We start from the raw sequence: 27,884 nt of genomic DNA, 5'->3' as shown, positions 1-27,884 counted from the left end.
ATGACATTTTGAGTAATTTGCCTTTATAAAGAGAGCACCCATGTTGTTTTCCTACGAAAACCTGGACTGCCCACAATTTTGCACCCCTCAGTGTCTCCAGGGATTGACCCAAGGCAGGCTTCGGTTCCAAAGTACTCAAGGAGTCACCATCTAACACGTCTAACAATGGGTCAGTTGAGCCAATGAGCTCTTTACATTTGCAGCGCAGATTTGTGCTGGATTATCCGAGAGTTGATTTAAATGTAACTTGGGGACGCAAAAGATGTAACACAATATGTATAGTCGGGTTAAATGGGCAGTTAAGAACAAGGCAGATGGAGTAATTTGCGGGGAAGTCCTCAGTTATTTACCAAATTAGAGAAGCAACAGAGGGATTTGAACCACCTCCAATCTGGTTCGTTGAAAAATCACGATTATAGCTCTTGATAGTATTGTACACTCGGTTCTGCTATAATACGGGTAGTTTCATTCTCGTGTAACCTCGTGTTACAAGAAAATCACATAATAGCAGCACCATTTAAACTAATGGGGCTGGAATCGCATTATAACCAAAACATGTTTTAAAAGTTCCTACGAAAGAAACAGTGTCCCCAATTTGTCAATCATGTTATAGCAAATTTGCTTGCTGTAGCAGAACAATCTCTATTTGAAGGGAGATTTGCATTTCAAAAACACCTTTCAATTATCGTATTCTTTTGATAAGAATAAAAAGACAGATTAGTATTTAAAAGGCATGAAGTCTGTAAATTTTAAAGTTCAGAGAAACTTCGGTGGAGAGTGCAGAAAATTGGCATGTCAGTACAGCATGCAATTGGACAGGCAAATGATATATTGGCCTTTATTGCAAGAGGATTGGAAGAATGAGGAAATGTTGCTGCAATTTTGCAGAACCTTTTGAGACAACGCCTGAAGAAATGCACATGGCTCGGTCTTCATGTCTGAGGAAGGATATAATTGCATTGGCAGCGATGGAGAAGATTTACTAGATTGGTTCCTGAGATGAGTGGGTTGTCCTCTAATGAGATATGGAGTACATTGGATCTATATTCTCCTTGAAACATACAAGACCCTGAAGGAGCTCGACAGGGTTGATACTGGGAAATAGTTTCCCCCTGCCGGTGGAACCTAGAACACAAAGGCTGAGCCTCAGATTAAGGAGTAAAATGAGGCAAAAACTTCTTCTCAAATGATTGCAATCCTTCAGAATTCTCTATCCCAGAGGGTTGTGGATGCTCCGTTTTTAGGGGGAGGTGATGGCCTAGTGGTATTAGCGCTGGACTGTTAATCCAAAGACCCAGGAATGTCCCCGGGGCCTGGGTTTGAATCCCATCATGGCAGATGGTGGAATTTGAGTTCAATAAAAAGAAACACAATCTGGAATTACGATTCTGATAATGACCGTGAAACCATATTCAAGCAAAACCCATCTGGCTCACTAGCATTCTATAGGGAAAGAAACTGCCATCTTGATCTGGTCTGCTCTGCATGTAACTCATGACCCACAGCAACGTGGTTGACTCTTAACTGTCCTCTGTGTAATTTGGGATGGGCAATGGATACTGGCCTAGTCAGTCATGTCATCATCCCATGAAAGAGTAAAAAAAGTATATAATTTTTTTATTTCTTCCGCTCTCAAGTGATATAAGGAATAAGCACGAAGATGGAATTTTGGACAAAGGCCATCTATGATTGTATTAGAAGAATGGGCCTGGCTTGATGGGCTTAAATGGCCTACTTCTGCTGTTATGGTCTAGGATCATCCGTGATTGTGTCAGATGCTAGTGCGGGTTTGTGAGGTTATATGATCAACTCCAGCAGTTCTTTTATATGGGTAACCATCTACATAAGGAGAGGCAGCAGAGCCATTTGAACCATCTCCAAGCTGAACAGTTGAAAAGTAATGCTTTATTGCTAATGATGGAATTGTATTTGAAGTGAGATTTACATTTCACATACACCTTTCATGAATTCAAGACCTCAAAGCACTTTAGCCAATGAAGCCTTTTATTCAGAAAAAAGTACATTCACTGTCATCATGTAGGAAACAATTTATGCTAACCAGGTTGGGCTCCGTTATGACACTCCAGTAGTTGAATGTCCTGCTGTTACTACTGTCTAGACAAAGAGAATGGTTGTATAATTGGAGTACTGGAGAGCTGCCAGTACCCATGGAAACAGATTGCAGAGTGAGACGCTGCCTTTCAGAGATGAAAACAAGAAAGAGAAATCAGAGGGGTAAAAATAACATCCCAATAAGGCTGTAATTTTGGCCAAGATAAGCTGGATGTTTTGAATTGAACAAGTGCCAAACATAAAAGTATAATTAACAGCCATAATGAGGCCACCAGGAGAAAGGATATCGTGCAGGAATGGTGCTGCACAACAACTGAAGTATTGTATGAATTTCAAAAGTGTAGACAACTGAGCTCCCTTTAACTCTGTAGCTTTAGCAGTTCCACCTTTCATAGAAATTAAACACACAGTCACAGGGAGATGAGGTACATGCTTCATATCTGTTTAATATTTATTTTGCTTATTTGTTCATGAAGTCTGCTTATTGTCAAGAAGGACAGCATTTATTGCCCATTTTTGTTTGCCCTAGTAATGAGTGGCTAGTTCAGGCTATTTCAGAGGGCATTGTTGTGTCTGGAGCCACACATGGGCCAGACCAGGTAAGGACAGCAGATTTCCTTCCCTACAAGCCATTAGCAAACCAGATAAACTTTTAAGCAATCAATGTTTCACCTCACCATTGCCAAGATTATTTTTTTTATAAAGGGAAGCGATGGCCTAGTGGTATTATCGCTAGACTGCTTGTGCAGAGATCCAGTCAATGTTCAAATTTAATTAAAATTAATTTTTTTTTATATAGAAACCTGGGTTTAAATCCTGCCATGACAGATAGTGGAACTGAATTCAACAGAAACGTGGAATTATGAGTCTTATAATGATCATGAAACGATTGTTGGGGAAAAAGCCATCTGGTTCACTAATGTCCTTTAGGGAAACAAACTACCATCCTTACCTGGGTCTGGCCTACATGTGACTCCAGACCCACAGCAATGTGGTTGACTGTTAACTGCCCTCTGGGCAATTAGGGATGGACAATAAATGCTGGCCTAGCCAGAGAAGCCCACATCCTGCGAATGAATAAAAAACATTCTTAATTGAATTTAACAACTGAATTCAACCAATTGTCATGGTGGGATTTGAACAAGAACCACTCACAGCCGAGACCGATGGATTGCGAGAAGGCTATAAGATGTCAAAGTAGAAGTACGCTATTTGGCTCATTGAGTCTGCTCTGCCATTCAATAAGATCATGGCTGATTGGATAATCCTCAAATACACTTTCCCCATAACCTTTGATTCCTTTACTGATTAAAAATCAGAATCTCTTAGCCTTAAATATTCTTCTAAATGCAGTCTCGGCAGCTACCACTGGTAAAGAATTCCACAGACTCATTACCCTCTGAGAGAAAAGATTCCTCTTCCTTCTGTCTCAAATGGGTGACCCCTTACTCTGACATTTGCCCTCTGATCCCAGACTCTTCCACATAGGGACACAAATCTCTCCACACCCATCCTGTCAAGTCCGCAAAATTCTTAAATATTTCAAAAAGGGACTCGTATTTTCAAACTCCAATGAGTACAGACCCAACCTACTCAACTCTCCTCATGAGGATCTCCCTTCATTTCCAGAAACAAACTAATGAACTTATCTGGACTGCCTCCAATGTCAATACATCTTTTCTTACAAAAACCAAAACTGTTCATGTTACTCCAGATGAGATCTAACTTGCACCTTGTATAGTTCCCTATTTTTATACCCAATCCCTTTTCAATAAAGTCCAACATTCCATCTGCCTTCTCTATTACCTGCTGGACTTCCTAGATTTTTGTGATTCATGCATGAGGAATCCCAAATTCCTGTGTGCTTCAGCTTTCTGCAGTCTCTCTCCATTTAAATAATATCAAGCTCTTCCATTCCTCCTGCCAAAGAGCACAACTGCATATTTTCCGATGCTACCTCCCATCTACCAGCTTTTGCCCACTCATTTAATCTGTCTATATCCCTTTGCTAACTCTTTGCGTCATTTCAGCACTTGCCTTCCCATATTTTTATGTCATCCACAAACTTGGCTACAGAACATTCACTTTCCTCATTCAAGTCCTGCATATATATTGGAAATAATGGTCTCCCCAACACTGGTCACTGTGGCACTCCACTAGTGACAGGTTGCTATCCTAGAAATACTCCTTAATAGCACCACTTAGCCAGCCCTCTATCCATGCTCACACACTGTACCCAAAATCATGGGCTCTTACCTTATTAAGTAGCTGACTGTGTGGTACCTTATTGAATGTCGTTTGAAAATTCAAACTGGTTTCCATTAAACTATCCTAACTGTAACCTCATCAAAGAAAGTTTGTCAAATTGTCAGGCATAACGTTCTCTTCATGAAGCCGTACTGACTCTGCTTGACTATTGTGTATATTTGTAAATGCTCTGCTATTACATCCTTTAGAATAGGCTGCAACTTCTCCCCCAATAACAGCCATTGAGCTAACTGACCTGTAGTTGTCTTTAATATCCTAGGATACAACCCATCAGGTCCAGGGGACTTATTAGCCTTTAGAAGCAATGCAAGTTATTCAATGGATTTTACCACCCCCCTCCAGATTCTTGATTATTTATTCCTTTTGGCAGTCTATTACTTTCTTCTATAATAAAGACTGATGTCAACTCATCTGCCATTTCCTGGCTCCCCATTAATATTTTCCCAGCCTTGTTTTGTAAGGTGTCTATGTTCACTTTGACTTATTTTCTTCTTTTTGATATATTTCAAGGTTTTGTTTACCATCTTTGTCAAAGTTTTTCTTCTCTCTGCTTGTTTTGGTCAGCTTTGCTGGTTTTTAGAGCTTTCCCAATCCTTTGGCTTACCACTAATCTTTCGGTATTTGTTTTTCCAAATTGATAGTATCGCTAGCTTCCTTGGTTAACCATGACTGGTTTATCCCCATCATAGAGTCCATTGTGTTCCTTAGGAAATAGTTCTGCTGTGAGTCATCAACTGTTTCCTTAAACACCTCCCCTTGTCTCTTAAATATCTTTTCAGCTAAGCCCCTCTACCCAGTCCACTCCAGCAACCTCTGCCGTATGTAATTACAGGAGGTCTCTGATTTATGAATGCTCATACTTACAAACACAATCCCATGCAGGGTGTAATTTTAAATATCTGACATAAGAACATCTATCCTTACCAACAGCTGCTTTACGCTGTCTTCCTTTGTGTTTTGACTTGCGTTCAAATTGACTCACAAACAGAATCCAGTCACAATCCAGGCACTGCCTGCACCCTTATTTAAGTTTGGCATAGTTGTTTCCAAGTTTGTCACTCTCAACACCTACATTGCAATTCTAAATTCTACTTTGTAATGTCACTGTTTTCAAGGAGACTTTTTACTTGGAGATCATTTATTAAATCATTACGCATTACCAGATCAAAAATGGCCTGATCCCCAACTCAAGCTACAACATGACAACTGAGGAAACTGCCAAATACATTCTATGAATGCTCCCATCCACCACAGTGGCTCAGTGGTTAGCACCACTGCCTCACGGTACCAGAGACCCAAGTTCGATTCCAGCCTCGGGCGACTGTCTGTGTGGAGTTTGCACATTCTCCCCATGTCTGTGTGGGTTTCCTCCAGGTGCTCCGGTTTCCTCCTCACAGTCCAAAGATGTGCAGGCCAGGTGAATTGGCTGTGCTAAGTTGCCCCATAGTGTTCAGGGATGTGTAAGTTAGGTGTATTCTTCAGGGGTAAATGTAGGAGAATGGGCCTGGGTGGGTTACTATTCGGAGGGTCGGTGTGGACATGTTGGACCTGTTTCCAGAGGTGATCATCTTTGCCAATTTGCTTTTCTCAATCTACATGAAGATTAAAGTCACTTATGACTAATGTACTGCCTTTTGTATACATCCTCATTTGCCTCCTGTTTTATTCTCTGTTGACAGTACAGCTACAGACAAGGGCCTATACATCACTCCCATAAGTGTCTTCTTCCTCTTGTTATTTCTTACCTACATTCCTTATGGATTCTACATGTTCTGATCTAAATCAGTTTTTGCTGAGTTACTTTTTCTGTCTTATGCTAAAAAGTTACCCCATCACCCTTCCTTCCTGCCAATCCTTCCAAAACGTCACATATGCTTGAATATTTAGATTCCAGCTTTGACCTCCTTGTAACCACGCCTCAATAATGGCCATTAGATCATATCCATTCACCTCTATCTTTGCTGTTCATTTCTTTGTTTTTCTCCAAATGTTGCGCATTTTGCCTTTTTATAATTTGCTTCCCCTTTGACCAATCTGCAGCTTTTTGTACACTCTGTCCTTACCTCTCCCACACTGGGTACTGAAGCTGTTGCTCTATCATGCCACCAGATCTTTTGCTTTGTAAACTGACATATCCCTACTGGACCCGACACATTAACTGTGCCTTCTTCCAACAGATGTTGTCAGACCCACTGAGTTTCTCCAGCAATTTCTGTTTTTGTTTCAGACTTTCAGCATCCACAGTTCTTTGCTTTATCAGTATTGGTGACAGTAGACGATGAACTGAAATCCATTCCTTCCACATCAATAATTGAGCACTAGCCTAAATCATCCAGTAACCTTATCATTAGAATCCCTACAGTGTGGAAGCAGGCCATTCTGCCCATCGAGTCCACACCGACCCTCCAAAGAGCATACCACATAGACCACTACCCTATCCCTGTAACCCTGCATCTCCCATGGCTAATCCACTCAGCCTGGACACTGTGGGCAATTTAGCATGGCCAATCCATCTAATCCACACATCTTTGTGGGAGAAACCGGAGCACCCGGAGGAAACCCACACAGACATGGGGAGAGCATGCAAACTCCACACAGACAGAAGCCCGAGGCTGGAATCGAACCCAGGTCTCTGGCACTGTGAGGCAGCAGTGCTAACCACTGAACCACCCTACCATGTCATTGTCCTCCCCTAACATTGCTTTTGCAATAATTGTTTTGGAAAAACATTCCTTAAAAAATGCACGTCAAATTTCAAAACCATTTCTGCTGAAAGGAAGATGATCAGTAGTTGGAAGGCCAATGGGAAAAAACAACCAGAAAAGATGTATGTTTTGAATTTACAAAACGGGTTATTGTAATCTGGAATGCGTTGCCTGAAAGGCGGGTAAAATATTGGCTTTAAAAACAAACAATAGATAAATATTTCACAGGGAGAAACTCACAGGTAAAGGTAGAGTCGATCACAAATGAAAACAGAAGTTGCTGGAAAAGCTCAGCAGGTCTGACAGCATCTGTGGGGAGAAATCAGAATTAACGTTTCAGGTCCGGTGACCCTTCCTCAGAACTGTTCTAAGGGTCACCGGTGACCTGAAATGTTAACTCTGATTGCGCTTCACAGATGGTGTCAGATCTGTTGAGCTTTTCCAGCAACTCCGGTTCTTGTTTCTGATTTACAACATCCAGAGTTCTTTTTGTTTTTAAAGGCAGATTCAATAGTAGCTTCAAAAACAAAAATATGGATATAAAAACTTTAACAGGCAAAAATTCGCAGGTGAAGGCAGATTCGATAGTAGCTTTAAAAAGAAAACGTAAATACTTCATGGGTGAAAATTGGCAGGATTGTGGGATGGAGCAAGGGTATGGGACTCAGCTGATGGTTTTTTCAGAAATCCAGCACGGACACAATGGGCCAAACAGCCTCTGTTGCTTGTGCTGTAAGATTCTCCGATGCAATATGTGGTGTGGCTATTTTCTAACACCCAACCCACTTCACCACCGCCACACTCAACACACAAGCTATGATGTAAAGCTTACCATTGCTGGCATGCAGAAAGTCTGAGCCAAATGCAAAAATAAATTCATCCTCAAAAAAATACTCCAACGTCTCAATGCTAAACTGTATCAGATGTGTAACTGGATCAGTCAGCACAATCCAATTGGCTGTTGCTCCTGAGTGATTTATAATTACAATAATAAGACAAATTAGGACTAGCTTATAGCACATAAGTCTGACATTTCTACAGGCCAAGCTGGTAGTTAGTAAATAATGAGACATTAAATTGATCCATTTAGACGAACAATTAACGGATTAGCATTTGCAAAGGTGAGAGTGGAGATTATTAATCACCACTTAAAACTGCATTCTCTTCATGGGCAAGACCAGGTCCATTTAACCCCAGCATTACTAAGAGCTCTAGGGAATTCAGTATTCCCTGGCCCAACCAAATCACCTTCCCGTTTTCCCGCTGCGACAATGAGAAACTGTAATAATTCGACTGAGTTGTCTAAAGCAATTATTGCTTGATTACGATGAAAGTAGTCACTTTAAGCATTTATAAATTACAAAATAGTTGTATGGAATGTGCACCAGTAACAGACCATTCAACCTAATGTGTTAATGTTGGTGTTTATGCATCACCAGAGCCTCCTTCACCCTCTCTTCACCTGACTCCATCTGCATAACGTTCTCATAATCAGTGATTCGAAATGTTACCTTGCTTTATTTTCTCTTCATTGCCTTTTCTGTTTTTATTTCAGAGTCCCAGCAACCTTCTCTTCCTTTCTCCTTCATGTGTTTATCTAGTGTCCCCCTTGAAGTGCCTTTATACTTTCCATTGCAACTAATCTTTAAGGTTGAAAACACACATTTCTCAGTTCTAAAGCCTGTCGGTTTGACCCATTCCATTTGCATTCCATTTCATGTACTTTCTAACTGTTGTAACTTTAATTTGACATGAGTCCAAGATCCCACAGTGCAGCGTTGGTTATGTCCTGAAGGCTAGACATTGGAAAATGTAGCTACAGTCCGGCCTGGTAAGGACACACATCCCAGAGAAGGAATACAGTCAATAAAAGGGGAGAACAGCCAGTCTGGTAATAAGTACGTACCATCCGATGCAGTCGGATAAATTCTTGAGCATCACCTTTAGCCCAAGGAGGAAGGATCACATCACCGAGGGTAGTCCCATCCTGCATGGAACCTGCAAATATATTGGCACACAGTTAGAATGCTGGGTCTTATTAATATGGGCAAACACGTATACACTTTGTATCTAAATTAACAAATAGTTAAACACTAGAAGCAGCTCCAAACAGATTTGGAGGTCTATACTTTTTTTTTAATTCATTCACAGGAAGAGGGCATTGAGCCAGCATTTATTGCCCAGAGGGCAGTTCAGAGTCACATCTAGGCCAGACCAGGTAAGGATGGCAATTTCCTTCCCTAAAGCATATTAACGAATAAGATGGGTTTTTCCTGACAATTGACAATTGATTCATGGTCATCATTAGACTCTTAATTCCAGATTTTTATTCAATTCAGATTTCACCATGTGCCATGACAGGATTCAAATCCAAGTTTCCAGAACATTCTCTTGATGAAGAGGAATAATACCACTAGGCCATTACCTCCCCTAGGTACACATCTATATGCATTGATCATTAAAATATTATGGCCAGGTGTGGAAAATGATCAAAAATGCTAATGGATTGCTGACGTTAATGTCCAGAGGACTGGTTTAGAGGAGCTGTCACTGCTATACAAACCCTGTGTAGACCATATCTATAGTACAGCGGGCTGTTCTTGACAAGGCTACACTGACCTTGAGAGAGTGTCACATACATTTATCAGGATCCTCCTTGGACTTCAAGAGTTAAACTCTGAAGAGAGATTACTTTGTATTCTCTCAAAGTTAAAAAGTTGCATGAGGGTACAAGATATTAGCGGCATTGATAGGAACGTTTCCTCTATGCTGGGGTGCACAGTCCCTTTGAGATTCCTCCACGGTTCCAAGCATGATTGGCGTGCTAATACATTGACTTCAGGTTTTAACAGTCAGTGGGAGATAGGGAGGACTGCAGATGCTGGAGAAGTCCGAGTCGATAAAGTGTGGAGCTGGAAAAGCAAAGCAGGTCAGGCAGCGTCAGAAAAGCAACAGAGTCAATGTTTCGGGCTTAAGCCCTTCATCAGGACTGGGGAGAGGGAAGGGGGCTGAGAAATAAATAGAGTGGGATGGGGCTAGGGGAAAGGTAGTTGGGATGGCGATAGGGAGGCAAAGGTCGGAGGTGATTGTGATCAGTCGGTGGGGATGGTGGAGCGGATAGATGGGAAGGAAGATGGACAGGTAGGTCAGGTCAAGAGGGTGGTGCCAAGTCGGAGGGTTGGATCTGGGATGGGGGGGGGAGATTTGGTAACTAGTGAATTCAATGTGGTTGTAGGCTCCTGTGGTGGAAGATGAGGTGTTCCTTCTCCAGTTTTAACAGCAGATGCCACACACAAGCATTGGAAGTCCACACACCAAAATAAACAACTGAGAGTGAGTACTGTTGTTAGGTTAGACAGCATAAAGGAAGATGCTCCTGGTTGTTGGCCGTCAGTCAACTTAACTCCAGAACATCTCTACAGTAGTTCCTCAGGGTACTGTTCTAGGCCCAACCATCTTGGGCTGCTTCATTGATGACTTTCCTTCATAAAGTCAGAAGTAGGGATGTTCACCAACTATTGTACAATTCGTGACTCGTCAGATACAAAAGCAGGCCAAGTCAAAATACTGCAAGGACCTGGACAATACTTAGGCTTGGGCTTAAGAGTAGCATGTCCTATTCGCACCACACAACTGCCAAGCAAAGGTCATTCCCAACGAAAGAATCCCGCCATCACCCTTGACATTCAAGGAAGTAATCACCACTGATTCCCAAACAAACATGCCATTGACCAGAAACTGAACTGGACTGGCCATGTAAATATTCTGGCTAATAGAGTAAATCAAAAGCCAAAGATTCTGCAGTGAGTAATTCATTTCTTGACTCCCCAAAGCCTATCCTCTATCTACATGGCACAAGTCAGGAATGTGATGGAATACTCCCCATTTGCCTACTGGGTGCAATTGCAACAACATGCAAGAACTTCAACACCACCCAGGACAAAGCAGCCTGATCAAAAGGTGCCTTATTCACCAACTTTAACATCCAGTCCCTTCAGCACCAACGCACAGTGACAGCAATGCGTGTGCCCTCTACCAGATACACTGGAATATCTCAGATATCTCAGCAAGGCTCCTCTGAAAGCACCTTCCAAACCCGTGACCTTTACCATCTGGAAGGCCAAGGGCAAGAGATTCATGGGAACACTGTCACCTACAATTCCCCCTCTGAGCCACACACCACCTGACTGGGGAAAAAAAAATTGCTGTTCATTTGCAGTTGCTGGGTCAAAATACTCAAACTCCCTCTGCAACAACATGCTGAGGACTGCAGCGGTTCAAGAAGGCAGCTCACCACCGCCTTCTTCAGGTCAATCCGAGAAGAACAGTCAATGCATGTCTAGCCAGAGACGTCGACATCCCAAAAATGAATTTAAAAAAAAACTATTACCTCTGGTTTGGAAGTGTACCAATAGAAAATGTAGCTGAGAATAGAGCCCAGCTCTTCAGCTCGGAAACACTTCTGCACACTGAGGATTGTAAACATTTGGAGCTTATCTAGAAACAGTAAGTGACATTAAGTTTATTCCTAATTTTAAGTCTGAGATTCATAGGTTTTTGTTTTACAAAGGCTTTAAGAATTTTAGAGCAAAGGTAAGGATATATGGCACTCAGTTAAAGATCAATCATAATCTCACTGAACTGTGGATATGACACGATGCTGAATAGTCTCCAATGCACCTCTGTGAATCTATCCCTTAGATAGCAGGAAGCCCCAGTTCTAGCCCTTTGGTCCAGCTGAGAGGATGTTGAGACCATTGTACACTGTACAAACCATCCATCCTCCTTGTAATAACAGCATTATCATGGGTCCTGTAAACAGTCACCGATACACAAACCCTGCTTCAGATCCACGAAAAGGCAGAATTACTATCTGGATCTGATTCCACAATGTACTATTTTTAAGGAGAGGTAACTTCTAATGGGATAAGCACATCAAGTTGGTGTTTCTGAACCAGATCCTTTCAGGATAGGAATTCATGCATGGCAAATTGAGAGGTGACCTTGCAGAGGCTTATAAAGTCATGATGGGCATAGATAAGGTGAATAGCAAAGGTTTCTTCCCCAGGGTGGCTGAGTCCAAAACTAGAGGGTATAGGTTTATAGTGAGACAGGAAAGATTCAAAAGGGATCTAACAGGCAATTTGCTCACCCAGAGTGTGATGAATGTATGGAATGAGCTGCCAGAGCAGGAGATGGAGGCTGGTACAATTACAACATTCAAAACGCATTCGGATGGGTATATGAATAGGAAGGGTTTGGAGAGAAATGGGCCAAGTGCTGGCAAATGGGATGAGTTCAGTTTAGGAAACCTGGTCAATTTTGCCAAATAGATCTGAAGGGTCTGTTTCCAAGCTGTACAACTCTACGGCTATAAATTGGCGATTGAATATCGATGAAAAATTAACCAATCAAATCAAACTGAGCTCTGAAATCTCAGCACCCCTATTGCCAGTCAGTGTTTTTCAGTAGGCCCTAACTCATAATATGGAATCTTTGATACAAAGCTGACTCAGTGGCAACACCAAAACGTGGTAGGAAATATGCACAATCAATATTGAAAATCACATATTCTGCTACAAAATTTTTTATGGATGACAGAAGAGTTCATTGTGTCCCAATTTTTAGTGTTGACTTTGTGCCAATTTTGCAAAGCTATGTACGTTCAGTATGATTGGTTTTGATTCTGAGCAATCTGGCACACTGGGCTTGGCACCACCCTCCACACACTGTGCCCACCCTGAAAATCATACGTGCAAAATGGTAAATATCCCAGGAACTGAGCACAGCTCCCAATGTGCACTGTGGGGATTTAATTAAAAAGCAGGGATTGGCACCCAACAGTACATGGAGGCAAATACACAATGTTACACTGTTATTCCCCCTTAGCTCAGGTGAAAAAGCACAGCAGGTCTGGCAGCATCCGAGGATGGTGATAGGTTGGAGAGGAGGGTGGAGCAGCTAGGTGGGAAGGAAGGTGGACAGGTTGGCCAGTTCAAGAGGGTGTCATCGAGTTGGAGGCCCTCAGGCCGACTCCCCTCCGACTTCAGCAAGAACATCCAAGTCCTGGGCCTCCTCCATCAACAAATCCAAACCATCTGATGCCTGCAGGAAGAACCACCTCATCTTCAGCCTTGGAATCCTCCAACCACATGGCATCATGTTTCCAAATCTTCCATCCCTCCACCTTATCCCAGATCTAACCCTACAACATGGCACACTCTGTCCTCTCTGTCCATCTTCCTTCCCACCTATCCGCTCCACCCCCCCCCACCCGCCACCTGCATCCACCTATCGCCTTCCCAGCTACCTCTCCCCCACCCCCACCCTCCTATTTACCTCTCCACATTCCTAATAAAGAGCTTATGTCCCAAAAGTTGATTCTCCTGGTCCTTGGATGCTGCCTGACATGCTGTGCTTTTCCAGCGTCACACTGTTCACCCCTTAGCTTGGCAACTGGCCAAACATCTTCCCGATGCCATGCAAGGGATTCACAACTAATTGCAATGATCCAAATGAAACTGGGGTTCAGGTCTTCTGGAAATGCTTTCTGCGACCTTTGCGTGTGTCTGGTTAATAATGTACACGTTAAATACTACATAGGATGTGAGAAAAGAATATGAATTTGTGGGTAACATCCATGCCCCATTGTAACCATACCATAAGTGCAGGGGTGTAGGTATATAGCTCCTTGAAACTGGAAGACAGGGTGGTAAAGAAGGCATTTGCTTTCACACTTGCTTTCACTGGTCAGAGCACTGAGTACAGGAGTTGGGATGTCATGTTGTGGCTGTACAGATCACTTTCAGAACACTGCATATAATTCTGATCACCCTTCGTTAGGAAGGATATTGTGAAACCCCTGCATTTGTTGGAGTGCTGTTGTTGCAACGGTTTCTCAATTTTCTCTCACATACCAAATTCGAGGCCATTATGGTTAAGCAGGAAATCAGGCAGGTAGAAGAACTCTGGGATCAGCTCTCTGACATCGCTCATGTTGTCTCTGGAGGATGACTCCCACTCTTTCTTGATGCTGAAGAACATCCTGTCCGCCACGTCGAAACATCCCCCCTGCGAACATTCAACATCCTTAATAATAACACTTTAAACTATTCTCCAAATTGTCAGTCTTTTGCAACCCTCCCCGCTCCCCACCCCCACAACCCTATTCAATGTTCTCATTCATGTCCACTATTAAAGCAATATGGAATTGTCAATCATCTTCTCCGAATCTTCTTGTGAACTGAAAGATTCCCTCTTTGTTGACCGTTGCCAACTCTGTTAGAATGCATTGAGGTTTCATTGCATAATCACTTGATTCCAACTGCCCTGTTCACTTGTATAACCTCTTTTGTCATGTTTTGTTTTGTTGCTTTGCCAGTAAAACAATACTAAAGAGGGCTTCATTAGGATGAGCATTCCTCCACGTGCCTACAGCAGAGGTCTAGAAGTCAGTCATTAGAGAAAGAATGTCACAAAGATGTCGGCAGTGCCAGCCCAATTGTTCTTTTCCATACAACGTCCTGTGTATCTGCTATGCTTGACCTTCTAGACAGAAATAGCCATGGGTCTGGAAGGTACTTTGTAAGAATCTTTAGTGAATTTCTGCAGCGCATCTTGTAGATAGTATACACTGCTGCTATTGAGTGTTGGTGGTAGAGGGAGTGGATGTTTGTGGATGTAGTGCCAATCAAATGGGCTGCTTTGTCCTAGATGGTGCCAAGCTTCTTAAGCATTGTTGGACCTGCACCCACCCAGGCAACTATTCCACCACACTTCTGATTATGACATTAAAGGTGTTACATAAATAGAAGTCATTCACTCTGCTTCAATAACATGTTGCGGCATCATGTTCCAACATTTATATATTTGTTGGGTAGAGGTATTTCTCTTGATCCCTTCTTTAGGATATCCCCATAAGTGGAAACATTTTTCCCCCATGAATACCCCATAAAACTCTTCCATTATCTTAAAATATTCCATTCAGTTATCCCTCCAGTCTTCCCTTTCCTGTAAGGAAAAGGGCCCAGCCTGTTCAGCACTCCTAAACATTCACAAACTCTGACGTTTGGATATGATTCTCTGGAGAAATGTTTCATTGCTATTCTGCCAAAAATGAACAGAAACGAGAAACAAGTTACATTCTCTCTCACTATTTCCACTTAGCAAAAAAAACCTGTTCTGTTTTAATTCTTGACTTTTGGCTGGCAGGTTCAAGATCCAGCTGGATGACCACTGAACCCCTTCGATTTGTGTTTCTTGTAACTCAGTCGCACTCTCCAAAATGTGCTGCGCTGGCGCATTGTCAAAAGTTGGACGCTGAGCCCCACTTAAGGAGTTACCAAGGCAAATGACCAGAAACTTATTCAAGGAGGAAGGGGGAGGTAGAGAAATGGGAGGTTTAAAGTTTCAGTGCTTGGGACAAACAGTTGGAGTTGAAAAACGTGTTGCTGGAAAAGCGCAGCAGGTCAGGCAGCAGTTGGAGGCCCAGTTTCAAATGGTGGAAGAATTAAACTTGATGCACAGAGGGCTAGATTTGGAGCCATCCAGACATCTCAGAGGGCTGTAGCTTAGGTTACAGAGTAAGGAAGGGATTTGTGAACCGTGATGAGGCCACAGAAGGATAAGAGTATACATTGTTGTTCAGATCTCAACTCTCATTTGACCGCGGAGTCACTACATACACTGTCAGATGATCAGACCCATTCAAATTTGTCCTGCATTCATTTAGTTCCTGTAAATTGATGTTGATGATCATAGAATCCCTACAGTGTGGAAGGAGCATATTCAGCCCATTGAATCCAAACCCTCCAAAAAGCATCCCAACCCAGATCCACATCCCGACCCTATTTGCATAACCCCACATTTCCTATGGCTATTCCACCTAGCCTGAACATCTCTGAACACTGTGGGTAATTTAGCATAGCAAATCCACCCAACCTGCACATCTTTGGACTGCTGGAGGAAACCCACTCAGACACGGGGAGAATGTGGAAACACGACACAGTTGCCCGAGAGTGGAATCGAACCCAGGTCTCTGGCATTGTGCGGCAACAGTGCTAACCACTGAGCCACCGTGAGGCCACAGCCCTGTGTGCTATTTGCCGCTGTTGCCGTGGTGAGTGGGGCCTTCTGCCATTGGCTAAGAGTGGATTGTCTAATCACAGAGGTCTCTATTGTATGTTGTACTAACAAATGTTCAGGTAGCCATTATTGAACCAACTTTGATTACTCCTCCCAACCAGAGAGGGCAGTGTAACAAGATACTCCAGTCTCATGATAAACCACAATTTACATTATTTGATTTTTTTCTGATCTGATGATTTTGGTAACAAAAATTATAATTGTACATTGTTACAAGACCATGGAGACCAGCTTTGACATCTGGACCTTGCTGAACCCCATAACAATCCCTTCATTTCGCTGCAAGAAGAGAGGATTTACCCTCCTTCAGGCCCGGTTCCTCCATTGCCATGGAGATTTGGGGTCCCAACATGTCCAGTGTCAAGATTGGGCTCTTGGAATCCAGTATATATCAGAGCTTTCACGACATATAGATTTCCAGAAAGAAAAGGTGACGGTTAGAAGCATAGAATGAAAAAGGGGCATAAGTAGGCCATTTGGCCCTTTGAGCCGGCTCTGTCATTCAATATGACTGTGGCTGATCTTCTGTCTCAATACCAAAGTCCCACTTTCTCCCCATAACTCTTGATGCTTTTAAAATCTAAAAGTGTATCAATCCTTTTCTTGATCGTGCCACCACAATCTTCTGTGGTGGTGAATTCCACAAGTTGACCAAAAAAAATGGTGTCCTCCTCTCAATTCAAAATGGCCCATCCCAGGTCCTGAGTCTGTGATCACTGGTTCTGGACTCCGAGACCAGGGTGAAACATCCTTCACACAGGGCAGTGGAGGTGGGGGGTGGGGGGGGGGGGGGGGTGCAGAGCTGGCAATGGTCAGAGCTTTCAGGGTTCAGACAAAAACTGGGGGACAGGTGACCCAAGAGGATTATGGGATGCTGCATTCGGGAGATGCTGCTGTGAGGGAAGGCAAGACTGGAACTCACAGATGGTGGCGCTGTGACTTGACTTTTGCACTCAATAAATACAATAGTGCTGCACTATTGTGCAGTTTAACAGCGATAAACCCACCATCTGTTAAACAAAATCAAGTAATTAGACAACAGTGTCTGCTTTGTGACCACAACTAGGTCAATGTCACGAGAAGTGATTACCCCATTCCTCTTTCGCCATTAATCTTCCCAATGCTACTGTTAAGATGTGAATATCAAATTCCATTCTAATCTATTGCTAATACTTTTCCAGGTCTTTTCTCTGTTTGCCGTTGATGGTAGATTGTAACTTTCCCATTCGCTTTTTATTATATTGGAGCTTTTCTTTAACACCTCAGGGCCATTTTTATTAAATTTTACCAGCAACATCCAGCTCCTCCTAAGCCAAGTTTTATTACATTTTATTGTCTTCCTGCAGCTCCTTCAGGCAGTCTTTGCTTTTTACTATTTCTCTTTAATTCTCCATGCCCACTGCTCAGGAAGATTTGGAAAGCTCACTCTGCGATGATTTTGCTAGCCTGTTAGACTCATAGCTGTCTCATTGGAAGGAACATATTGCCAGCTTTAAATCCTTCATTGTACATTGCACCTCTCTAGATTACAGCTTTTTATTCCACACCGTTTAGCATCGTTGATAAAAGAAAATATACAGCGAGGATTCCTCAACGGGAGTTGGGTAGGGTTGGGGGGTCAACGGCCCAACTGGGATCCCGAGCTAAGGTTTCGGAGTTGGGAGCTCAAGGGCAGGAATGGCTGCTATGCAGTGCTGAGGTGAGGCAGCCGTGCTCCCATTCCACAGGTCCCCGCGCTCTCTCATGCCCTTTCACAATCCCCGTCCTCCCTTTCTACAGTTCTCGCCCTCCAGCCCCACCCTCACAGCTCCCGATTGGGGCTCACGGCAATCCTCAACCTCTAGGTGAGATCACAGGAGGAACGTGTTCGGGGAACACCATTTAATCTGGACTAATTTACCGATCCTACAATCCTTTGTCTTCTATTCCTTTTTGGTTTGCAGCTTGGTCATGACAGGCACAGTTAAGGAAACTACACACTTAATGTCATGGTTAAAAATCACACAACACCACATTATAGTCCAATAGTTTATTTAGAAGCACTAGCTTTCAGAGCACTGCTTCTTCATTAAGTGGTTGACACCTGATGAGGGAGTGTCGCTCCGAAAGCTTGTGCTTCCAAATAAACCTGTTGGACTATAACCTGGTGATGTGTAATTTTTAACTTTGTACACCCCAGTCCAACACCAGCACTTCCACATCAATTACCGTCATGTTATTCCTTAAACACTGTGACACTTTATTCCCAATTGCAACTATTTCATAGAATTCCAACAATACGGAAACAGGCCATTAGGCCCATTAAGTCCACACCAACCCTCTGAAGAGGCTAGCCCCCAGCCAAGCCCTATAACCTGCATTTCCCATGACTAAGCCACCTAGCTTATATACCCCTGGGCACTACAAGGTAATTTAGCCTGGCCAATCCACTTAACCTGCACATCTTTGGTCTGTGGGAGGAAACCAGAACCTCTGGATGAAACTCACACAGACATGGGGGAAATGTGCAAACTCCACACAGACAGTCGCCCGAGGAGGGAATCAAACCCGGGTCCCTGGCGCTGTGAGGCAGCATTGCTAACTACTGAGCCACCATGCTGTGAAAGTTACTTTCTCAGACAACATTTTGGGAATGCAATTTTACAGAGGGGGCACTGACGAAATTTGGAAAAGTTTAGACTTATTTTCAATCCGTTAGTAATACAGTCACCCTGAATCGTATCATTTTGAATTGTGGTCACTCTGTCTCTTACGGCAGAACACACAAAGACAAAAATCTTGGTGCTGAACATAACCAACATTTCTGGGAAAGCATATCTTAGCAGGACGTATATACTTAATGGTAAGGTCCTAGGGAGTGTTGCTGAACAAAGAGACCTTGGAGTGCAGGTTCATAACTCCTTGCAAGTGGAGTCGCAGGTAGATAGGATAGTGAAGAAGGCATTTTGTATGCTTTCCTCTGTTGATCAGGTCATGTTGCAATTATACAGGATATTGGTTAGGCCCTTTTGGAGTTTTGCAGTTCTGGTCTCCTTCCTATCAGAAGGATGTTCTGAAACTTGAAAGGGTTCAGAAAAGATTTACAAGGATGTTGCCAGGGTTGGAGGATTTGAGCTATGGGGAGAAGTTGAATGGGCTGGGGCTGTTTTCGCTGGAGCTTTGGAGGCTGAGGGGTGACCTTATAGAAGTTTATAAAATCATGAGGGGGCATGGATAGGGTAAATAGACAAAGTCCCTTCCCTGGGGTGGGGGAGTCCAGAACTAGAGGGCATAGGTGTAGGGTGAGAGGGGAAAGATATAAAAGAGACTTAAGGGGCAACATTTTCACGCAGAGGGTGGTACGTGTATGGAATGAGCTGCCAGAGGAAGTGGTGGTGGCTAGCACAATTACAACGTTTAAAAGACATTTGGATGGGTATACGAATGGGGTTTAGAGGGATATGGGCTCAGTGCTGACAGGTGGGACTAGGTTAGGTTAGCATATCGGGTCGGCATGGACGGGTTGGACCGAAGGGTCTGTTTCTGTGCTGTACCTATGTTTCCATGACTCTATAACCTAAGTGACAAGAGACCAACTGATGAATACCATCTGCAAATTCCAGGCACACAATGACTAAACCTAGAGCTTATGGGATCTATCTGAGTTTGCATAGAGTATGCTAATGACACCACATTGATAAGGAATTAAAGGTTCCATCCTGTACCTCGTAACACTCTCTGGGGACTTGCTGAAGCTAGTTCTCTTCCAGTCTTGCAGTTGTAAACCAGGACAGGTGTCTACCCCTGACCATACTCCTTTTCGGTCAAACCACCTGCTAGTTTCTTGTGTTATACTGCCAGCTACGGCTCAATCTACATCCCTAATTATTCAACAGTGATGGCACAGGAGCTCTGAAAATGCAGGCGATACTTAACTGTGGGATTCTTCTTCCTTGCTGAGAAGGGGGCACCTTCGTGTAGCTGCTGCATCCCAATCATCCAATGCATTCAGACACAGGAAGTGAAAACTCTGCCACAATCAGACTGCAGAGCTTCCAATCTGCCCAGAACTTGGAAGCATCCGTGGAGGTGCAACAGGAAGAATTCAACAGCAGCGGCAACTGTGGAATTCTCACTGTCCCTCTCTCACTGTCTTGCTCTCATCCCTGTTCTCTCCTCTAAGTCCATTTGATCTGATTGTTAGTGTGCTAGTTTATTGCCCATCGCCAAGTTTATCTTCCTTCCTCCCTTTTCCCTTTTCTGTCTCGTTAGTTTTATCTTGCCTCCCTCACATCTTCCTCTCTTTTCTCACGTCCTCAATCCACTTGCCTTCATAAACAGGTACAGAGAGGAACGAGATTTCTGCAGAATTGAAATGACCCATTCTCCAGTCATGCAAAGACTGAACGTCTGCATGGTGCCCCATCTAGTGGGCAAGATGAGGATTAACACATACAAAAATAAACCGCCCGACTCAGGCAGGTGAACACTATGGCAAGGTAAACACAGACCTTCAGTCAAGACTCAGCACTGAAGAGAAGGGGTCTTTTATTTAAAGAGCCAAATTGGATATTTTAGCCTGAAATAAAAATAGAGAGCATTTTAAGAGCAGAGTTATACCTGATGTTAACTCCAACAAGACAACCTGACACAATTTGTGACACTTTTCCAAACTAACTTTTGAATGCAGATATATCTGCTCCACGATGAATTGATATGCAGCTGACACCAACACTGCACTAGAGACATGAAATCTAATCATGAAGTGTCAGTGAAGCTGATACCATGAATTGGCAACCCACACATACACGCTGTGATTAATGGTTTTAATAGCTGGATTTTTTTTAACGTCTATGGGTACTTCTTTTTAAGAAGAAATGTTTTTATTAAAGTTTAATAATCGCATACCAACCCCATACAAACAACATTGTAAGTTCTCTGAACTTAATACTGCAACAATGCCTCGGTAGTGCTGTAGGACAATGGAGTTTAATCAATTATTTGAAAACATCAAAAGAAGGGGAGAAAGAATAATTCGCACAGCCCAAACGTATTTATGTCTTTGGTTCATATTTCTGTGCAAAGCAGAACAATTACCAACAGATACGAATACTGCAGAGTAAAAGCCACAGGAGTGAAATATTTTTTAAAAACTTATAAAAATGAAGTAGCTTGCCCTTTTTCTCCCCCTCAGTTCATTCTCACTTTCTCCCCGAGAGGTTGGCTTTTGTCGAATTTTGGATCTACAAGTAGTCTTGCAGACCCTTGTCTGGGTGAGAGCTCTGCTTACGAAAGTCATACCTGGAGTCACAGCTGGATATTTGACTTTGAGGTTTGAAGCTGAGCCCAATTCTACTTTCACTCAAATAGGAGATAGTGAGGACTACAGATACTGGAGATCAGAGTTGAGAGTGTGGTGCTGGGAAAGCACAGCAGGTCAGGCAGCATCTGAGGAGCAGAAGAATCGACGTTTCAGGCATAAGCCCTTCACCATTCATCATTCCTTATGAAAGGCTTATGCCCGGAACGTCGATTCTCCTGCTCCTCGGATGCTGCCTGACCTGCTGTGCTTTTCCAGCACCACACTCTCGACCCACTACCTTCACTCAAAGCCTAGATACGTGCAGTTTTAAAATGGGATATTTGCTTTTATGAGCTGAGGTTGACGAATTTCAAATCTGGGAATGTTGGACTGTACAAAACATTAAACCATAAGATATGGCAGCAGAATTCGGCCATTCAGCCCATCAAGTCCAATGGCCAATCATGGCCATTCCACCATGGCGGAGATGTATCTCAACCCCATTCTTTAGCCTTTTCTTCGGTTGATCTCCTTACTAATCAAGAACCCATCCATCTCTTGTCTTAATTACACACAATGACTTGGCCTCCACAACCTGCAGCAATGAGTCTCACAGATTCAGTACCCTATGGCTGAAGAAATTCCTTCTCATCTCAGTTCTGAAGAGTCATCCTTTCATTCTGAGGCTGTGGAAATATCTTCCCCATATCCACTCTATCCAGACCTCTCAGTAATCCTGTAAGTTTCAATCAGAATCCAACCCCCGCCCCCCCCAACACACACACAATCATTGTAAACTCCACTGACTGCAGACCCAGAGTCCTCAACCGTTCCTCATATGACAAGTCCTTCATCCCTGTGATCATTTTTGTACAACTTCCAATGCCAATAAATCCCTCCTTAGATACGGGGCCCAAAACTTCTCACAATATTAGTGGGCGGCACGGTGGCACAGTGGTTAGCACTGCTGCCTCACAGAGACCTGGGTTCAATTCCTGTCTCAGGCGACTCTCTGTGTGGAGTTTGCACATTCTCCCCGTGTCTGCGTGGGTTTCCTCCGGGTGCTCCGGTTTCCTCCCGTAGTCCAAAAATGTGCAGGTTGGGTGAATTGGCCAAGTTAAATTGCCCATAGTGTTAGGTGAAGGGGTAAATGTAGGGGAATGGGTCTGGGTGGGTTGCGCTTCGGAGGGTCGGTGTGGACTTGTTGGGCTGAAGGGCCTGTTTGCACACCCTAAGTAATCTAAAAAATATTCCAAATACAGTCTGATCAGAATGATATATATCCTTTCCTTCTCTGTATTCTAACCCTGTTGAAATGAAGGCATGCATTAGGCTGGTCAGTGCACAACAGGAAAGGTGTGGTTGTACAGAGGAACTTTGCAAGTTGCTCCCAGACAGGAGAATTGTACAAAAGATGGTGTTAGAAATGGGGAAAGTGTTGTTTTTGCAGATATAGGAAAAGCATACAGAAAAGGGGTACAGCAGAACTATTAACTCTGCAGGTATTTAGGGAAGAATATCTCTACTTTTCAGTGCATAATTATGGATAATTAAGCACTAACTTTAATGTAGATTTATTAAAGAAAATAATTCCTTTTACCATAATGTTCAAAACAACAGTTTCAGCAAAAAGCTAAGATTACTGAAACATATAAGCGAAGCACAAAAAAGATACATTGTTAAGATGTACGTACAAGAATGGAATGTACCTATGGACAATGAAAGAAGTTACAAAGGGAACATCGAGATAAGAGTTTAACCTTATGACAGCACGTGCAAGGGGGAAAATTGCCAACTTGGAAAGAAGGGGGCAATGGGCATGGAGCATATATGGGCGGAGGCGAAATAGTAAGAGAGATTGGGTAATGTAGGGATTGGAAGAGGTGACCTCACGTAGCTCAAAAGTATATCTGTGTAATAGTTTGAGTAATCATCACTTCAATTGCTCTCTGCAATTGGGGTCCTTTCTTGCAAGACTGTAGAATAAATTGTCTTGTTTCCAGCTTTGGTGGTCTCGTCTAAATTTTATTGAATCTTGTTTCTAACAATGGGAAAGCCTCAGTTATTTTCTTTGAACCAGTGGAGGCGGAGGGGAGACTGAATAGAGGCACATTAAATGATGAGGGGTCTCCATACAGAGTGAATGGGAAGGGTCTATCTGTGCATTTGAGAGGTCCCTGGCTACAAGGCACAGATTTAGGGCACTCAAGAGGAGAGCTTTTCACCCTGAGGCTCGTCGGAAACTGGAAGGCACTGCTTGAAAGGGAGTTCGGATACATTTTAAACATTTTTCACTGGAGCAGAGGAGGTTGGGAGGTGATCTCACAGAGGTTTGTAAAACAATGAGGGATATAGATAAGGTGAATGGTAGATGTTTTTTTTCCCTAGGGTGAGGGATTTCAAAAATTAGGGGTCAATTGTTTTAAAGGTGAGAGGAGAAAGATTTTAAAAAGACATGAGGGACAGGTTTTTTTTTAAAACACAGAGTGATTCATGTGTGAAACAAACTTCCAGAGGACGTATTGGATGCAGGGGCAGTTACAAAGTTTAAAAGACATACAGGTAAGTACATGAATAAGAAACATTCGGATGTGGGCCTAGCGCAGGACTAGTTTAGTTTGGTCGGTATGGACTGGTTAGAAAGCGAGGACTGCAGACGCTGGAGATCGGAGTCAAAAAGTGCAGTACTGGAAAAGCACAGCCAGTCAGGCAGCATCAGAGGGGCAGGAGAGTCGATGTTTCGAGCATAGGCTCTTCACCAGGACTGAAGGGTCAGTATCTGTGCTGTACGACTCTATGTTACTTGGGAATTCACTGAGCGTGCCATCACCTACAGGGCTACACGGCAAAAGCTGGGAAGTGGGATGGAATTGGATGGCTTTTTGCGAGACAATGGGCTGAATGGCCTCCTCCCATCCTGAAAAGTGCGGCGATTCTAAGCAGAGGGCAGTCATGAAGCTCGACTGATTATTGTTGAGAAGCTCCTGAGATTTGACAGAGGTCACTCAAAGGAAACTAGCTCAAGCATAGTCCAGGGAGAAGGGCATGGGAAGATCCCTGGCTGTACAGAGCCTGGTCTCTGTTTTGTTTTAAAGATCAGGTTCTGAAGCAGAGTAGCCGTCTTCCCATCCGGAAGCACGCGATGATTGATACATTTCATTAATGCAACTTTTGGTTCAGGTAGTGACAGCAGTCTCTTGGGAAAGACAATAATAGCTGATAAAAGCATTACTGATATCAAATAAAGAAAAGAAATATACATGCAAAATGTTGTTAGTTCGACAAATTGGGTTACAGATATTACTTGAATAAAAAATAGGATCTGCAGTGGCCTAATGCTTTATGTATCAGCTAATCTCTTTACTGTGAGATTTCGTTTGCAGCCATCAAATATGCATCACATTTCTCTAATAAAATCGACAACAATTTATTATTTTTACATTCTATTGTCTTAGGTCAGAAAACTTCAAATTTTTCTAATCGCTTTTCTGTGTACTTTGCATATAGTTAACTGTTTTAAAAACTTTTCATAAAATATTGCTGTTTTCAGATTATTACATTTGGAGAGGTGTCAGCTGCAGTCATGAAGAATAATTGACTTTGATTCAAATGTGCTTTTCAGGCTGAGGAAGAACAGGTCCCCTTAGCCCGTTAAGAAAAATAAAGTAAACTTTCTGACCGTTATACCTAAAACCAAATAGAAGCTTTCCATGTGTAGTTATTTGATGACTGTAGGTGAGCTCCGAATATCTAAGCTGAATGGCTCAGAGATAGCAATTGTCTCAGAGATTGTCTGGGTCTGAAGGCCTACCTTTCAGGGCCCACTATGGAGAGTTCAGCACATTATCTAGACTGACATTGCAGCACAATGCTCAGGGACACAGAAACAAATCATTCCTGCTCTGTCATTCATGAAGATCATGCCTGAGGGTGGTATGGTGGCTCAGTGGTTAGCACCGCTGCCTCATAGCGCATGGGGAGCTGGGTTCAATTCGATGATTCGTTCATCAACTCCAAACGGCTGCCTTTGTTACATATCCCTTGCTACTATGACCAAGCAAAGACCTATCAATCTCAGACTTCAGACCTCCCAATTCAGCCACCATCTCCAGCCTTTTGGGTTAGAGAATTCTGATTTCTCACTGTCCTTTGTATCAATTTTTTTAAACCATCTCCCTTCAAAGCGGTCTAACCACAAGCTGAGTAGAGATGGTGACATAGCGGAAATGTCACCAGGCTAGTCATCAAGAGGCCCGGGCTAACATGTTGGGGATATGGGTAGAAATCCCACTGTGGTAGTTGATGGGATTTAGAATTATGAATGAAATTATTAATGAAAATAGTTGGAATGGGAGCTAGCTAACATAATGGAGACTGTGAAATGATCAGCAATCATCGTTAAAAACCCATCTGGTTGACTAACCTCCTACAGGGAAGGAAATCTGTCATCCATATCTGGTCTGACCCCACATGAGTGCAGATCCACAGCATTGTTGTTGAATCTTAACACCCTCTGGCAAATTCTTCAGTGATTACCAATGGGCAACAAATTCTGGTCTTGCCAGCAATGCCCACATTGAGTAGGAATTAATAATAAAAGCTGCTTATTTTGCATTCAATCACGAGATTTGGCATCACTGGCTGGGCCACAACTTATTGTTCACCCTTTCCAACAACAGTTTAAATACCAAGATCATATAACACACCACCGTAATGAGCTCAAGGAGAAACAATGTCAGATTTAGGAAACCTCTCCACATGATTCCTGTCCTCAGGCCTCGTTAGGGCCTCTTAGCGTCTGGCACAGTCAACTGAGGGATTGGTACATGTTGGAGGTGTTGTCATTCATGCCATTTGACTCAAGTTACATATATGAAGAGTCAAAAAGAATGTTGCTGGAAAAGCACAGCAGGTAAGGCAGCGTTGGAGGAGCAGGAGAGATGACAATTCAGGCATAAGCTCTTCCTCAGGAAGGGCTCCTGCTCTTCGGATGCTGCCTGACCTGCTGTGCTTTTCCAGCGCCACACTTTTCCGTTCTGACTCTCCAGCACCTGCAGTCCTCATTTTCTCTCACACACATGAAGAATGGATATTTCAGAATAGGGGTATCCGAGAGAACACCACAAGCTACAGAAACCAGGACCACCCCTTTATGTTTCAACATCACACTAGGAAAAACAAGTACTGTCTGCCTTGACCCTCTAACTAACCGTCTAGAAACAGCCTCAGAGCAGAGCCTGAGAAAGTTAAGACATTTATGCACTCTGCAGCACAGGTTTAACAGATCAACGTGCATTTTTGAATTATGCAGCATAAGTCTGTCAGAGAGTGACAGGGATTTTATTGTGAATCAGTTGTTTAACATAAAACCTGCTTTCCACTGTCCAAAAGCCATCCATTCACTTGGCAAGAACCAGCCCTTTATTTTCAATGAGCCCAGCTCTTCTGTTTCATTATTTTAAAAAAACACCACCGAACTATCAGCACAACCAATTAATCAAATTACAAACACTTTAAAGTTCAGACAGCAATTTACAGATCAGTGCACATCCCAGGTTGGAGGTATTTTTAAACTACCCATTCAGATGTGTTCTGTCACAATGACTGGGGAAAGCAGGCTTCGAACCTGCACCTTCTGACCCAGAGGCAACAACATTACCACTGCGCGCCACAAGAACCTGACCCAAGAGCTCAGCTCCTTTTTTTTAAACCATTCTTTCACAGGATGTGACATCACAATTGCCCAACTGGAGTGGCTTGTGGGTCACCTCCAAAGGGCAGTGAAAGGACCACCACACTGCTGTGTGGCTGGAGTCACATGAAGGCCTGACCAGGGAAGGAGGCAGATTTCCTTCCCTAACGGACATTGCTGAACTGGATGGAGCCGTTCGGAATGACCCTTAGAGAGACCTGTTTCTAAAGCTGACGAAACATGGATACTGTACCTGGAGGGAGCAGAAAGTCTGGGTAAAGGGCTCCATTCGGACAAGATACGAAGCAACAATTATCGCTGAAGAGTAGTGAGTGCAGTAGTGACACCGTGCAGTTAAGTCCCCTGGAAGAGATCAAACAATTTCACTTGGTCAGAAAGATATGACTAAAGAAATTAAAACTCTACAAGCAGAATTGGAGCTCTTTTTGGACTGGGAACAGTTGGTGTTGGGGATAGGATACAGGAAAATCATTGAGTAGTTCTATGAACCCATTCCATCTTTCAACAAGGTCATGGTTGAGCTTTACTTGAACTCTACCAGTCTGCTTTACCTCTACTCTTTAAAAAAAACTTTCATTGGCTGTGTGTATTTCTGGTTAAACCTTCATTTTGTTGCCCATTCCTAATTACTTGTGAGAAAGTGCAGATGAGGTCCATTCTTTGTGGTGTAGGTGCACCACTGATATAGCTAGGGAGGGAG

The 27,884-nt window shown here is 43.1% G+C and overlaps 1 protein-coding gene across 1 annotated transcript in view; it reads right to left on the bottom strand.

Moving 5' to 3' along the window:
* Positions 1-27,884, bottom strand: part of wdfy4 (WDFY family member 4) — a 312,072-nt gene that overhangs the window by 38,616 nt on the left and 245,572 nt on the right. The window contains exons 52-54 of the mRNA XM_072583190.1: positions 27,417-27,526; positions 13,964-14,117; positions 8,953-9,044 (exon numbers count right to left, since the gene is read on the bottom strand). Coding sequence (XP_072439291.1) covers positions 8,953-9,044; positions 13,964-14,117; positions 27,417-27,526 — 356 coding nt within the window. The remainder of the gene's footprint in view (positions 1-8,952; positions 9,045-13,963; positions 14,118-27,416; positions 27,527-27,884) is intronic.

This window comes from Chiloscyllium punctatum, chromosome 13 (genome assembly GCF_047496795.1).
Source record: "Chiloscyllium punctatum isolate Juve2018m chromosome 13, sChiPun1.3, whole genome shotgun sequence".
In the NCBI taxonomy this organism is placed as follows: Eukaryota; Metazoa; Chordata; class Chondrichthyes; order Orectolobiformes; family Hemiscylliidae; genus Chiloscyllium; species Chiloscyllium punctatum.
The sequence above is the reverse complement of the archived record's forward strand: the minus strand, read 5'-3'. Positions and strand labels throughout refer to the sequence as shown.